Source organism: Kogia breviceps, chromosome 14 (assembly GCF_026419965.1).
Source record: "Kogia breviceps isolate mKogBre1 chromosome 14, mKogBre1 haplotype 1, whole genome shotgun sequence".
NCBI classification, from domain to species: Eukaryota; Metazoa; Chordata; class Mammalia; order Artiodactyla; family Physeteridae; genus Kogia; species Kogia breviceps.
The window spans coordinates 61969753-61983118 of record NC_081323.1 but is presented as its reverse complement, the minus strand read 5'-3'; the positions used below and the strand labels follow the sequence as shown (position 1 = coordinate 61983118).

General features: G+C 50.5%; 1 protein-coding gene across 10 annotated transcripts in view; it reads right to left on the bottom strand.

Annotated features, from left to right (window-relative positions):
* The window catches only part of CLEC16A (C-type lectin domain containing 16A), a 210485-nt gene that overhangs the window by 39914 nt on the left and 157205 nt on the right, over positions 1 to 13366 (bottom strand). For all 10 annotated transcript variants that reach the window (XR_010836636.1, XM_059036137.2, XM_059036134.2 and 7 more), the window contains one exon: positions 11584 to 11748. Coding sequence is in view for 9 of the 10 variants with exons in the window: in XM_059036137.2 (XP_058892120.1) it covers positions 11584 to 11748 (165 nt within the window). In the remaining variant the exon portion in view is untranslated. The remainder of the gene's footprint in view (positions 1 to 11583; positions 11749 to 13366) is intronic.

Sequence of the window (13366 nt, the reverse complement as noted above, 5' to 3'; positions counted from 1 at the left end):
AGAGGCCCGCGTACCGCAAAAAAAAAAAAAAAAAAAAAAAGAATGAGGGCACTCTTATGAACTCACATAAAACAAATGCAAGACATACTGTTGAGTGAAAATAGCATTCATTTAGATTTAAAAAAAAAAGACAATATAATACTATAGTACAAGTATAGTATGTAAATGCCCTGAAAAGGTATCGAAGGATATATACCAAGCTGAGGAAGAGGGTACCTCTGTGGAGACTTTTTCTCATCCATAAGATGGGCACAGCCTCCAACTGCACTGGTGGTGAGTGCCAAGGGAGGGCCTGAGTGTGCTTCACTCCTTTATGGCACCCCCATCTCCCCAGCCCTTCCAACTCCAGTCAGTCAAAACCCAAGCCTCCCGACTCATCACTCCTCTTCCTTAGTCCCTTCCCTATTGCTTCCAGGGTAAAAGTACCACCCTTCAGCAGGCCCAGAAGCCCTTCATCTTCTGACCCTGCCTAGCTTTCCAGGCTGTGTCTAATCACGTCTCACGGGCTGTGACATCAAATGTTACCTGCTCCCTCAAGCCTCTGCATGTGTTATCCCCACCATGCCCGCCTCTCTGCTCGGCACGACCTGTTTATAAGTCCTTCTCCCTGATCTGGTCCTCTTTATACGTAGCTCTGCACAGCATTTATTTACTTCACGAGAGACCTCAGAAAGATCCTCCCTTTCCCGACCCTAGTTAGTGTAACTTCATCATGTAACTTCCTTGGAATTTTTTAAGTCCTTAAAAAAAAAAAAAAAAACAAACCAGTTCTTCTTTCACCTGCCCCCCGCCCCCAATTCCTTCTCTCATGGTGGTCCCCTACCCTGGCCCCTAGGAGCTGCCATGCTTTGAGGGAGCCGTCTAGGGCACAGAGGAGAGGACATGTGGAAGACCCAATGACTTAGGCCTCTGTGAACCTGTGAGTGCTATTATTGTGTCCCGTCCCCGCCTTCTGTTTTGGTTCTTCTCCTGCTTTGCAGGTCCTCGTGAATTAACAACTCTCCTTCCAGCCGTCTGCACACTAAGCAATGCTGCTTACTTGGCATCTCATTCTCTTAGATCTCAAGGTGGGCACTATGACTGATTCTTGGGAAGTGGTAAAGTGGTTCTCAAACCCTGTTCCAGGGGGAACCCTGGGGTTCCTCGAGCTAGTCAGGAGATATTTTAAGGCAAAAAAATCAAATCAAATCAAAGTGGTCTTTTTCCAATTCAGAGATAAAATTAAGGGCTAGAATCTTCTCAGTTTCTGAGTTTTATCCCACAAACGAGCCTTCGATCCTTAGCATTTGTAATCACTTGTCTGCTAATGATAACTTGCAGTTAATAAAACACATGACTCAGCAGCAAAAAAGAAACATCAATAGGAAAAGGCTTGGAAAGTTTCTTCAAATAACTTCACGGACTTTCCCTTTAGACACGGAGACTTGCACCCACAGAATACGGTCATGTTCTCTGCTGGTTTCTGTGCTCCTGGAATGGGAGACAGCGATAGTTTCCAGGGTTCCTGAAGCACACCTGATCCTCAGGTGTTCTGCCACTGGATAATCTTCAGGACTGAAGACACAGGGGTTCGTGGAGTGGGAAGCCGACGGGCCAGGTGCTCCCCTTCTCTGAGCTCCGGTTTCCTGGTCAGCACACTGAGGAAAGGCGCCAGCCCCCCAGGGATGTTGCAAGGCTCAGTGGGAACTGGCCGGCTCAGGCAGGCATGGAGTCAATGATGGCAGCCAGTGTCAGGGGTGCACGGGTATGTGCTGGGGCCAGGGCAGCAGGGGACATGTCTCTGTTCGTCTCTGGCCCTGGCTCTGCCTCTAGAGCTGTGGGACCTCAGGCAAATCACGTGACCAGAATTCTCATGGCCCTTCTGCAGGGGAAAGGAAATTCTGCCCTGGTGTTTTATCAGCACCTGATAAAAGCCTTTCTGAAATGAGCAAAGACAACTGCGGGGTTTTTGGTTTTTGGTTTTTTTTTTTGTTATTTACAGCAGGAGGGGCCCCTGGATTATTAACTTTGTGCAAACTGATTTAACGTGTAGAAAGGGAACTTATCATTTGGGGTCCCAAGGGTCAGCCTTGACTAATAACAATGACCATAAAAAATACTGAGATAACCTTTACTGCATGCTGCACATGGGGAGGCAATCGTTCCAGGCACTTATGTGAATTAACTCATTTTATCCTCACGGGAGCTTAATGAGGTAGGTGACATTTCCATCCTCAATTTTTTTTCCTTTTTAATTGTGGTAAAATATGCATAACATAAAATATACCACCTTAATTATTATTTAGCGCACAGTTCAGTTGTGTTAAGTACATTCACACTCTTATGTATCATCCCCATTTTTTATATGAATAAACAGGCCCAGAGGGGTGACTAACTGGCCCAAGGCCATGTAACGAGGATGAGGTGGAGCCAGGACTTGAACCTGACTGTCTGCTCCACGGCTGTGCTAAGCCACCTCCTTCGCAGACTCTCACCTGGGCAAGCACTGCTGCTGAGAAAAGAAACCCCACGAAAGGATGAACAGAAAGAACAATGGGGCAGGACACCGTCCTTTCTATCTTTTCTTGGTACTTTTCCATCTTCCCAATTGTTCTGCACTAAACGTACTTCACTTATACTAAGAAGTCTGGAGTCGAGAAGTGACAGGAGCTGCGTTCTGGGGACAGGGACAGGCATGCACACGAGTAGCTGTGCCGCTTGCTCTGGAACACGCCTGCCTGTCCTGTGCTGCCAGAGAGGCTGCCCCGTGTGGGCCTGCCCGAGCCCACAGAACAATCCAAGGTGTAGCCAAGGTCAAATGGCAGCATGAAGCTGGGGTTTTGGTCTCTTCCCACACTCCACTGCCTGGGCTCCCAAGCTTTTCTCTGCTGGCAACCCACTCCATGATGCACTATCATTGCCGCAAGGCTCCAGGGCACTCAGCTGCTTCAGAGTCTGAGGTGGGTAATGACCTCGACAAGTGAAGCAACACTCAATTCTTCGGAACTCTTTTCTCCTCCCAGCCTCCGCGCCCCCAGAAAAGCCTGTCTGGAGCACGATGGCTGGCTCCGCCTATTGAGTGCTCATTTCACAAGAGGGCTCCTCAGACAAGTGCTGGTGTGTCTACTGGGAAAGTGTATTTGGTGGGGCGCACGTTCCAGGGGGAAACACTGTGGGCCCTGGTTTGGGAACGTGGTTCCTTCCGAGGCCTGTGTGCTCCCAGCCTGACAGTATTCTCAGGTTCTCCCTTCACGGCTGCCCTGGGGACACCGAGAAGCAGTCTGGCAAGCAGGAACCCCATGGACTCAGCTCAGCCACTTGAAGACTGATCTCTTAGACACAATTGCCAGACAGCTTTGAAAGAAGCACAAATCCTGACATTTTGCTCAGGCAGGATTCTGAAATCTCGTTTCTGCTTTTTGTTCGTGAAAGACCAGGAACAAATTTGTACTAGGATGGCCTTTGAGTGACCCTGACCCCTAGCCTGGTTTGGAAGCAGCGGCTCTGGGAGAAGAGTGTCTTTCTGCATCACAGCTTTGCAGGTCTGTCCCTGATCCAGTGGAGGCGGGCTTGGAGCGGGAGGACTCGGGAGCAGGTGTGTCACACAGAAGACAGGGATGGGGAGCGCTCTGCCTGGGCCAGGGCCACCCAAGAGTCCCCTCTCTCCTGAGGTTCTGTCCTACGAATCTCTCACGTGGCAGAGCCATCAGGTGGAGCTGCTCAGCCATCACCAAGCCACCCTTGAAGCAAATGGTCTTCAGAGGCAGGAAGTGGAGGTAGGGATCTCGGCCACCCGTGGGAGCTCTGTGGGCTTGGTCTGAGCCTCAGTTTCCTATCTGTACAGCAGAGCAAGTGATACTCTCTTCCAGAACTGTGTGGAGGATAGAATTAATGTATACAAAGTGCCCGGCACAGTTAATTCTTCCAGTCAAACTGTACCCCACACTTCCAGAAATAGATGACTTTTCTGTCTGAAACGTGCTGAGCGTTGGAGCCAGCAATGTGATTTTGCCCGATACCACTGAGGCCTCAGGTTGGGAGAAGTCACTTCGGGAGCATCAGAACTGAGTCAGGAATGAAAGGGACTCGCAGTGGTGGCAGTGGGGGCTCAGGGTGTGACCTGGGCAGGGCTGCGTTCAAAGCCTTGCTGCGGACGGATATCGGGTGTATGTGACCTTGGGTGGGTGGCTTCCTCGTATGTAGAAGAGGAAAATGGTAAAAACTTCCTTCTGAGGCAGATCAAATGAGAACCCTGCAAAAAATGCTTAGCAGCTCTATATATTTTGCTTTAAAAAAAAAAAAAAAAAAAAAAAGGCCTTGGAGTCAGAGTCAAGTTTCTGTAACTCACCAACCCAGTGGCCAGAGGCTCTGACCAGGGAGCTGGTGGCTGGGACGGGTTAACATGGGACTAGGGAGACTGGAGGGAGGTGGGGGGGGAGGGCTCTCCTTCTCATGTGACTCCAGAAAGGGTATTTATTCCCCTTGGGTGAGCTGGTAGGAGAGAGCTGGCTCCAGTTTTATAATCAGAAACAAGAAAAATAACAGGCCTAAAAAATTAGTTTCTGGAGAACACTGCCATGAGATGACATTAGCACCTAGTATGTTCTCCCCAGGGGGGAAGTCAGAACTGAGGTCTATGAATTAAACATTGATTTTTTTTTTCTCCCTTTCTTTTTCTTTTTTTTCCGGATGTCAGTCGAGGCTTTGTGGTCAGATGGGCTGGCTCCCCGAACACTGTAATCTTGCATTCTTCCTCAGTTACTCAGCTGCCAAAGGCTGCCTCTGGAACCACACTGCCTTTCCACAGAACTATTTAGTGTTCTGGGTCAGTGACTGATAAGGCCGCTTTGTTTGCCTTTGACAAGATCACACCTATGGAAAGCACAGCACTCACCCTCGTGCTCAGTGATTCCGATGTTTGCCCAGAGACAGATGGCGCCCTGAATCCAGTGGGATAAGAAGTGAGGGAAGCTGACTCTCCCACTGGCACCCCGAGCCCCTACCCACTGGGGACGGAGCCAGAACCAGGTACGAGCGAGGCAAGTCACAGTCTGCTGGGAACAATTCACCCGTCCGAGCCTCCAGCTACCAATCCACGTCCCCACCCGCCTTCGACAGTCACTGAGCACCTGCTCGCTCATGAAGTGTCAGCCATCGAGGGCAGGATGAACAGGGCCCCAGAACCTTCTATCCTAGTGCAGGGCAGTGATGCAGACGAGAGGACAAGTGGGCAACTTCGGTGAAAGGTGAGGGCTCTGAAGACTGGGGGAAAGCAGCTCCTCGAAAAGTTAAATTCCTATTGACCCAGCAATTCCACTCCTAGGTAGATGGCCCCAAAGGCTGAACACTGGTGTTCAAACAAAAACTCACACACACACACACTCACAGCAGCACCATTCACATTGGCTAAAAGGTGGAGACAACCCCCATGGCCACCAACAGGTGCAAGAATGGATAAATCAAAGGAGGTCTGTCCACACAATGGGCTGTTATTCGGCCATGAAAAGGGATGAAGCTCTGACATATGTCACAATGTGGATGAACCTCCAAAACATTATGCTAAGTTAAAGAAGCCAGAAACAAAAGGTCACACATTGTAGGGTTTGTATGAAATATCCAGAAGAGATAAATCCAGAGACAGAGTGGATGAGTGAGTGCCAGAAGCCTGCGGGGAGAGGGGGTGGGGAGTGACGGCTTAGTGGGTACAGGGTTGATTGGGGCCGAGGGAAATGTTTTGGAACTAGTAGAGGGGATGGGGGCACAAGACTGTTAAGGTACTAAATGCCACTGAGTTGTATACCGTCAAATGGTTAACCTCACGCTGTATGAATTCCACCTCCACTGAAAAACTAAAACCCAGCTGCTGCACAGAGGGGGATTGGGGCGGGTGGGGCCCCTGGGGAGGCCTCTGAAGAGGAACGTGAGCAGAGCCCTGAACGCTGAGAAGGCACCAGCCTCACAGAGGGTTTCAGGCTCCAGCCAGAGGGCAGCACGAGGACAGAGGTCCTGAATAGGACGCGCCTGGCCCTCACGAGGTGCAGACAGAAAGCCAGCGGGGCTGAAATGCTGGGTTGTTTTATTATCTGCAAAGAGAGCCCAGGGCAGAGAAGAGAGAGGAGCTGATTGTGGAAAGGGGGCAGGGGCCAGACTGCAACAGGACTATCCTAAACAGGGTAGAGGGCAGTGAAAGAGGCAGACCGTCCCTTCACTGGAGCTAAAAGGCTGGAGGGGGCAGCTGATTGTCCTCAGCTGGGGAAGGGTCACGTTTTTAAACATGTCGCTGAGCCCCCGTCAGTGAGGGCCAGTGGGTATCAACCTGCTTGGCTGTCCCACTCCAATCCCCATAACACGCTGGGTTCCTAGAGCCCTTCTGTTTGCGTAAGAATTAGGAAGGGCCTGGATAGGACCCGAGCCAGAGGGACGGTGGTGTTCTGTCACCAGCCCTCCCACCCCCAGGTGAACGCCTGTGAGCAGCCTCTGGGCCAGAAGGAGCCCAGAAGGGGTCAGGGAGGCCAGAGCCCCGGCCCGTGGACTGGAGCCCACTGCCCCCTGATGCCCAGGGTTACTTCCGGGAACAGCCTCTGCTCTGGGGTCTGCTGGTCCACGGGTGTTCATGGGAAGACTGCACTGTGGGCTAGTTTTCAACAGCCCGCCCTGCCTTGGCAGATTCTGGCAATCAGCTGTCACCGTGGGTCAGTGGAACGGATCCTCGAGGGCACCAACCATGGAGCACCGCACCTCAAAGGCGGACTCTAGACCCGGCTGCGCCTGCCTGCCAGACACGCCGGTCACTGCCGACCTCTCCCTCCCCGGCCATGCGCACACTGGCCTCTGCCCTCGTGGAGCTGAACATTCTATGGGGGCGAGAGCCATAAACATAAAGCCGGCCAATAAACAAAATTTGTGGTTTCTTTCCAAGCCAAATGGAAGAAGAAAAATATACCAAAGTGACTAGTTGCCTATTAGTCCTGATTTATATTCTACTTTAATATCTCTTTCAAGGAAATGAAAGGTATATTTTCATCCAATATAATCATGTATATGTATAGCTTGGAAAGGGGGAGACAAATGGCTCTGTGACAATTACCTGGACCTGCAGATAAAACTGGAAGATGTGTCACAGTAGAGCTGCCTCTTCCCGCAGTCTCCCAGAGGCAGGTGGCCAGCACTGTTTCTTCCCCTGTGAACTGTTCCCAGGCAGGAGCAAGGATCCCACCCGGCCTGGGATGTTGCAACAGTGTGGCCTATGGCAAGGGACACAGAGCAGTACCCGGATGGCGGCTATGGGTGCCACAGCATCGGAGGCCAACCTGGGCCAGGCTTCCAATGACCCCTCCAGCAAACTCTGAGTAAGGTGAGAGCAGTGAAACTGACGTGCAACCAACCCAAGTCTTATCACCCAGGTGCCAAGGACACACATCTCACTTTGGTGACAGGAGTTAAGCCAAGGAATGCTGCTGAAGATCTGGGGGCCGCCGCTCCCGCATGTTCCCTTGTCAAAGTGCTGCAGCCTAAACCACCCAACGTCTGGGGCCCCTGCGGGAATTGCTTGTCTCCCTGGTGTCTGCACAGGGAGAAGGCATCTGGCGGGATCTGCTCTGAGGCTGTGCGGAGAATAAGAACAAAGCCTCACTCCTTACTCAGTGAAGATTGAATGAAGGTACCGTGCTAGGCGCTGCGGTACAGCGGTGAAGGGGACACTCCAGGTGCCCGTGGAAGTGACCCTCTCCATGGGGGAGGAAGGTACACAAATACGTCAGCCAGGTATGGAGCCCCAGGGCCACGGAGAACACAAACCAGGCTAATGTGATGCGGGGGGGGGGGGGGGCTGGGGGTGGAGGTGGGGATCAGGAAAGGCCTCTCTGAGCAGGTGGCATGCAGACTGAAGCCTGAGTGATTGGCAGGAAGTAGCCACACACAGATCTGGTGAAGAACATTCAATGCAAATGCCCTAGGGCAGGAGAGAGCACAGTGACTTAGGGAAGTGGTTCTCAAAGCATGGTCTGGGGATCGCTGCGGGGCGTCCCAGGGTCAGAACTTTCATGAAAATAATGTCGGCATTTTCCTTTTACACTCATTCTCCCAGGAGTACACAGAGTTTTCCAGAGCCCACGCTCTCACAACAGGTTGAAAGCAGAAGCAGATACGAGAATTCAGCTGTCTTCTATTAAGCCAGATATTAAAGAGACTTGCAAAAATATAAAATATTAATTTTTTTTTGTTTTGGAAAACAGTTATTGTTCATAAAGAACTATGTTATTTATGTTTACATAGGATGGGTTATTATTATTATTATTATTTTTTTTTTTGTGGTACGCGGGCCTCTCACTGTTGTGGCCTCTCCCACTGCGCAGCACAGGCTCCGGACGCGCAGGCTCAGCGGCCATGGCTCACGGGCCCAGCCGCTCCGCGGCATGTGGGATCTTCCCGGACCGGGGCACGAACCCGCGTCCCCTGCATCGGCAGGCGGATTCTCAACCACTGCGCCACCAGGGAAGCCCTGGTTATTATTTTTTAAACGAATAAATAAATAAAGTATTTCTCAGTTTTAATTTCTAATACCTGAAATATCAATAAACATAATCCATACAAACTGAAGCTCTGTGAATTCCTCCATACCTTTCAAAGAGTATGAAGGGTCCTGGGACTTCCCTGGCAGTCCAGTGGTTAGGACTCCGAGCTTCCACTGCAGGGGGCGTGGGTTCCATCCCTGGTGGGGGAATTAAGATCCCACATGCCGTGTGGCCAAAAAAAAAAAAAAAAAAAAGAAGAAGAAGAAGGAATGCTGAGGCCAAAACCTTGAGAAGCACTGGCAGGGGACAGCATGAAGGCGGGGGGCGGGGGGGCTGCGTCTGAGAGGCCGGCTGGGCCCCATCCCACAATGATCACACAAGGTCAGAGCGAGAGATCTGGATTTTGTTTCGGGCGCGACGGGAAGCTTACTGGAGGGCTACAGGCAGGGGCATGATGTGATCTAACTTATGTTCTAGAAAGATGCCTGTGGCTGCATGGAAGGGAAGGAATGAGGCTGGAAGCCAGGGAATGCCGCTGATGCCGCCGCCACGATCTAGGAAGAGATGCTGGTGGCGGGGGAAGACGGTGGGGTGTGTTCTGGAGGCAGAGCAGCCCTGTGGGTGTGGGAGAGCAAAGGGAAAACGAAGGATGACCTCAAGATTCTGGGCATCTGTGGGGCCAAATCTGAGCTAGCAGCTGGAGGGGAGCGGGGTGGTGGTGGTGGTGGTGGATTCCCTTCCCTCTGTCGAGTCATGCTAAGGCTCACTCTTCAGGTCACATCTCTGGCCCAGGCGAGGACAGAGGGGCAGCGAGGCCTCTTCACCCAAGGCCCCAGGTCAGCCGCCCTCGGGGGCACAGCTGAGAGAACATCCCCACCTCCAGGGGCTGGAGGGCTGCGTTCAGGCGCCGCCTTTGACTTCCACAGTCCCAACAGGCCCAGCGTCATGTATTCCCGACCCTGGGACCAGCAAGAAGACGCTGGGCCTTCCAGCTGTGCCCCCCTTCCCCCCACCCCCACCGGTGAGGCAGCAGGCCCGGGCCACTGTCGGCAGGGCGACACCCCCAGCACTGGATAACCTCACTCTTCTGGAGCCCAGGCGGGATGGGAGAAGTAAGTAATTGCAAAGCCTTCTGCAAACAGAGGGGTGGCTATGCAGAGGCCGAAGAACGTGACATCCGGCTCTGTTTATTAATTTACACTTGCCTTGTTCCAAAGATGGGGGAGCGGAAATAAGGACCAAGCTTTTCTCCTTAACCCATTAGTTCCTGAGCTCAGAGAAGCCCTGATGACCCTAAAGAACTGATTTCTTAAGTAATATAATCTTAAATGTCAATTATATTTCAATTTAAAATATTATGAAGCGGTGCTTATACAAATGTTATAATAAAATTACAACTGTCTGTTTAAAAAAAAAAAAAAAAAAAAAAAAGGAAGAAAGAAATGATTTCTTCCCAGGCCAGTGTGTATTTAGTTAACCTACACTCATGGTCATCATTTATATTTACTTAGCAACCATCGCTACAGGGCAGAAAGCAACCTGGAGAATTTTTAACAAAGATGCCTCCAGACCCCCGAGCAGGCAGAATCATCTCATACTGCATGGCTGAAAACAGAGGCAGGGCTACGATCAGTCTTGTAGCCTAAGGTTGGATTTAAGAATGAAAAGCAGTTACAGGCAGTGGGTGGCAGCGTGAACTGGCACACTTTTTCCAGAGTGCGTGTTGGGACTACATATAGTAAGATGAAAAAACCTCCCCTTTGACTCGGCAGATCCACCGCTGGCAATTTATCCCATAGACACATGAGATTTGCACACTTACACAAAGATACCCCGAGGAGGTTCACTTTGACAATGGAAGAGCAAGACGCTGGAAACGACTCAAATGTCCATCAGTACACAATGTTATAAAAGACTTTTTTGTTCCATCCATATGATAAAATACCACACGACAGTGAATGAGCGTTAGGTCAATTTACATGTGCTTGCGCGTAACACTGACTTGTCAATAAAGGAAAACAGCAAGATGTAGAATCACACATATGGGATAACCCCGGGTGTAAAAACAGACAAGCAAAACACTTCTGGAAGGAAATGCAAGAAACTGTTAACCATGGTCACTTCTAGGGCCAAGTAGTCTTATTTTTCATTTTATCGTGTCCTCTTTGGGTTTAAAGAAATCATATGCTTATAGTATATACTATATTTCTGAAATGAATTAATCAAATCAAACAATGAAATCAGAATGAATCATGGGGTGGAGGGGAAACAGGGATCCTGGTTTGGGTCAGGTTCTTTTCACTGGATTTTGTTCTTAAATGGGTAACTGCTTTTGAAAACATTTTGCCACATTTGCAATTGAGGTTCGAAGTCCTAACTGCAGAGAAGTGAAGTTTCAGGGGACAGCTTGGCCAGTTTTCTGAAGTTTTGTAACCAAGGGCAAGGTTCTCTTTCGAGGGGTTGGGATGCATATGGATTTACTTAAAGCAGACGTGTCAGAACAGGAAGGGGGAGCCTGCCAGCCCTTCTGGAGAACCAGTACTTTCAGCTTCACCAGGCGACCTTGAACTTTCTATTCATGCTTCTCTTTTGGAGAGGCAGGGAGGAAAGTTAGAGATGCGCTTCGGGGAAGTGGGAAGAGAGGCTCCCAGAAAGAAGAGAGTGGCAGCCGCCCCGGGGGTAGCAGGACCTTCTTCTTAAGTCTTAATTCTTCAGGGGCTTAAACAGGAACTGCACACATTAGCTCTTTCTAGTCATCCTACATGGAGGAAATGACTCTCCCACAACCTTGTTACTAATAATCTAAAGTATTTCCAAGAAATTTGTAGTTTAATTCTGAGAAGTTCTTCCACACCTTCAAACAAATCTCTGGAAAACCAAACCCCGGAGGCAGAACACCAAAGAGAAAGCCAAGATTTCTTTCTGGGGCTTGTGTTTAATCTCGTGCTGCACTTTGATAAGTTCTAAGAAACGGGGTTTCTGAGAGGGGAAGGAAAGCCTACACAGGCTCAAGACAGAGAAGGTCCTGGAACCACCCCTCTCCCGCTCCCTGGAGGGGACAGGAGGTGGCACAGGGTGGGGGCCGGCTTACCTGGCACCTTGTCCACCGATGCGAACACAGAGCGCTGTACTGTGGGGTCGCTGCTGCCCCGGCGGCACTGGTCGTAGAAGCGGAAAGGCAGGTGCTGGGTGGAAGATGAGCTGAGACCAAACCCCAGAACTTCAGTTGTCGGCTGGATCGGGAGGTCCAGGAGGGCTACGTTCAAACAAACCCGTGGTTCAAGCTCAGCACGTGCGTGGGATGGGAGTGTAGGTGACGAGACTTTGGGTGGCATGGCTGTAGCAGGTGTGGCCACAGCCCTGCCCGGCACGTCCCTCAGACAATACCAAGCAGGCAGCCAGCAGCCTCAAGCGGGGGAGACCAGTGTGACACCAAAGGTCCCACCTGAGGCTCATAAAACAAGCAGTGCCCAGGGAGTGGTTCGGAGATGAATGCCAGGTCTATATTCACCTCGGATTCTTGGCTTCCATACACAAAAGACCCTACCAAGGCTTAGCCCTGGGTACACTTTCAGACCCCAAAACAAACGGGGCCAATTCTGCCGTGAAAGTTCAAATCTATGCGTGTGGGGGAAGAGTGTGTGAGAGAGAACTTACACGCACGTGTGCCTGTGTACTTATGAGTGTGTGTGTCTCTGTCGCTGTCCTCTCTTCCATGCAGAAATCTCACGATACAGCAATTTGGAGGGGCTTTTAAAAATCAATTTGAGAAATACCCAAGGTGTTAGTTCTAACAGCCACTTTACGGCATAATTCTCAATTTTCAAATGAAATATTTAGCCTTCATGCCAGCTGTGAGAAACTGCTTTACATTAAAAAAAAAAAACAACCCTCTGGAAATAAATCTTAAGAGAAAGGACTGAATGATTTAAGTCACTTTGCACATTACAAAATGCTTCTGTAATGATTTTGGAGGCCAAGTTTCAGCTAAGTGAGAAATAAGATGAGGACTATATGGGATGCAGGCCTGTGCAAATCAACGGGGCACGTGCAGGAAATGACTGAGTTCGCGATATCCAGAAACCCTGCCCTCCAAGTGTTTCTTTTTAGGTGACCCTTCGAGAACGCTCCCCTTCTCTCTCAGTGGACTGGAAAGCCTCCCAGTGACCACACCAGAATGACCATTGGTGCTTGAGCTGAAAGGCACTGGTTTCTTGTGAAAGGCTGTTTGTGATTTTAGGAGTTGATAGAACGCCTTTTCCCTGAGGAGGCCGCTGTGCCTTCCACCCTGATGAAGGGAATGCCCTCATTTCAGTGCCTTCACTTCTAAGAAAGCTGTGGCCTTCGTGACACTGGGTGGTGTAGGGCCGCCTCACAGATTCACCACAGTCCCTGTGCAATGTGAAGCGACACTTCCGAATCCAGTGCTGGGTCACGGGCCCCTCACCAGGCAGGGCTGCCTCTCATGAGAGCTGGGAACAGAGAGGAGGAAGGGATGGGCTTTCGTGTAGGAAGTTCTGCGTTTGGGTTCTGCCAACTAACTGCCTGCGTGGCTGTGGGCAAGTCACCGAGCCTCAGTTTACTCTTCTGTAAAATGGGCAGAACAGGCCCTACTCATCTCAAGGGCTGCTTTAAGGGTCAGAGGTGGCAGAGGAACGTCGAAGCACTTTGCAGACATACGCTAGAGAATGTCCGTGTGCAGGAGGGAGAACCGTCGTCCCACACTGACGGCTGCCTCTTGCCTGGGAGGGAGGGCTTGCCTCTTCCAAGCGACCCTAGACTTGTAGAAATCAAACACTCAGGGTTCTCCATTCTTTCACCAAAACACAACTCATTCCTGAACCGTACGTTTCCTCTTCTAGAGGAGTCGCAAG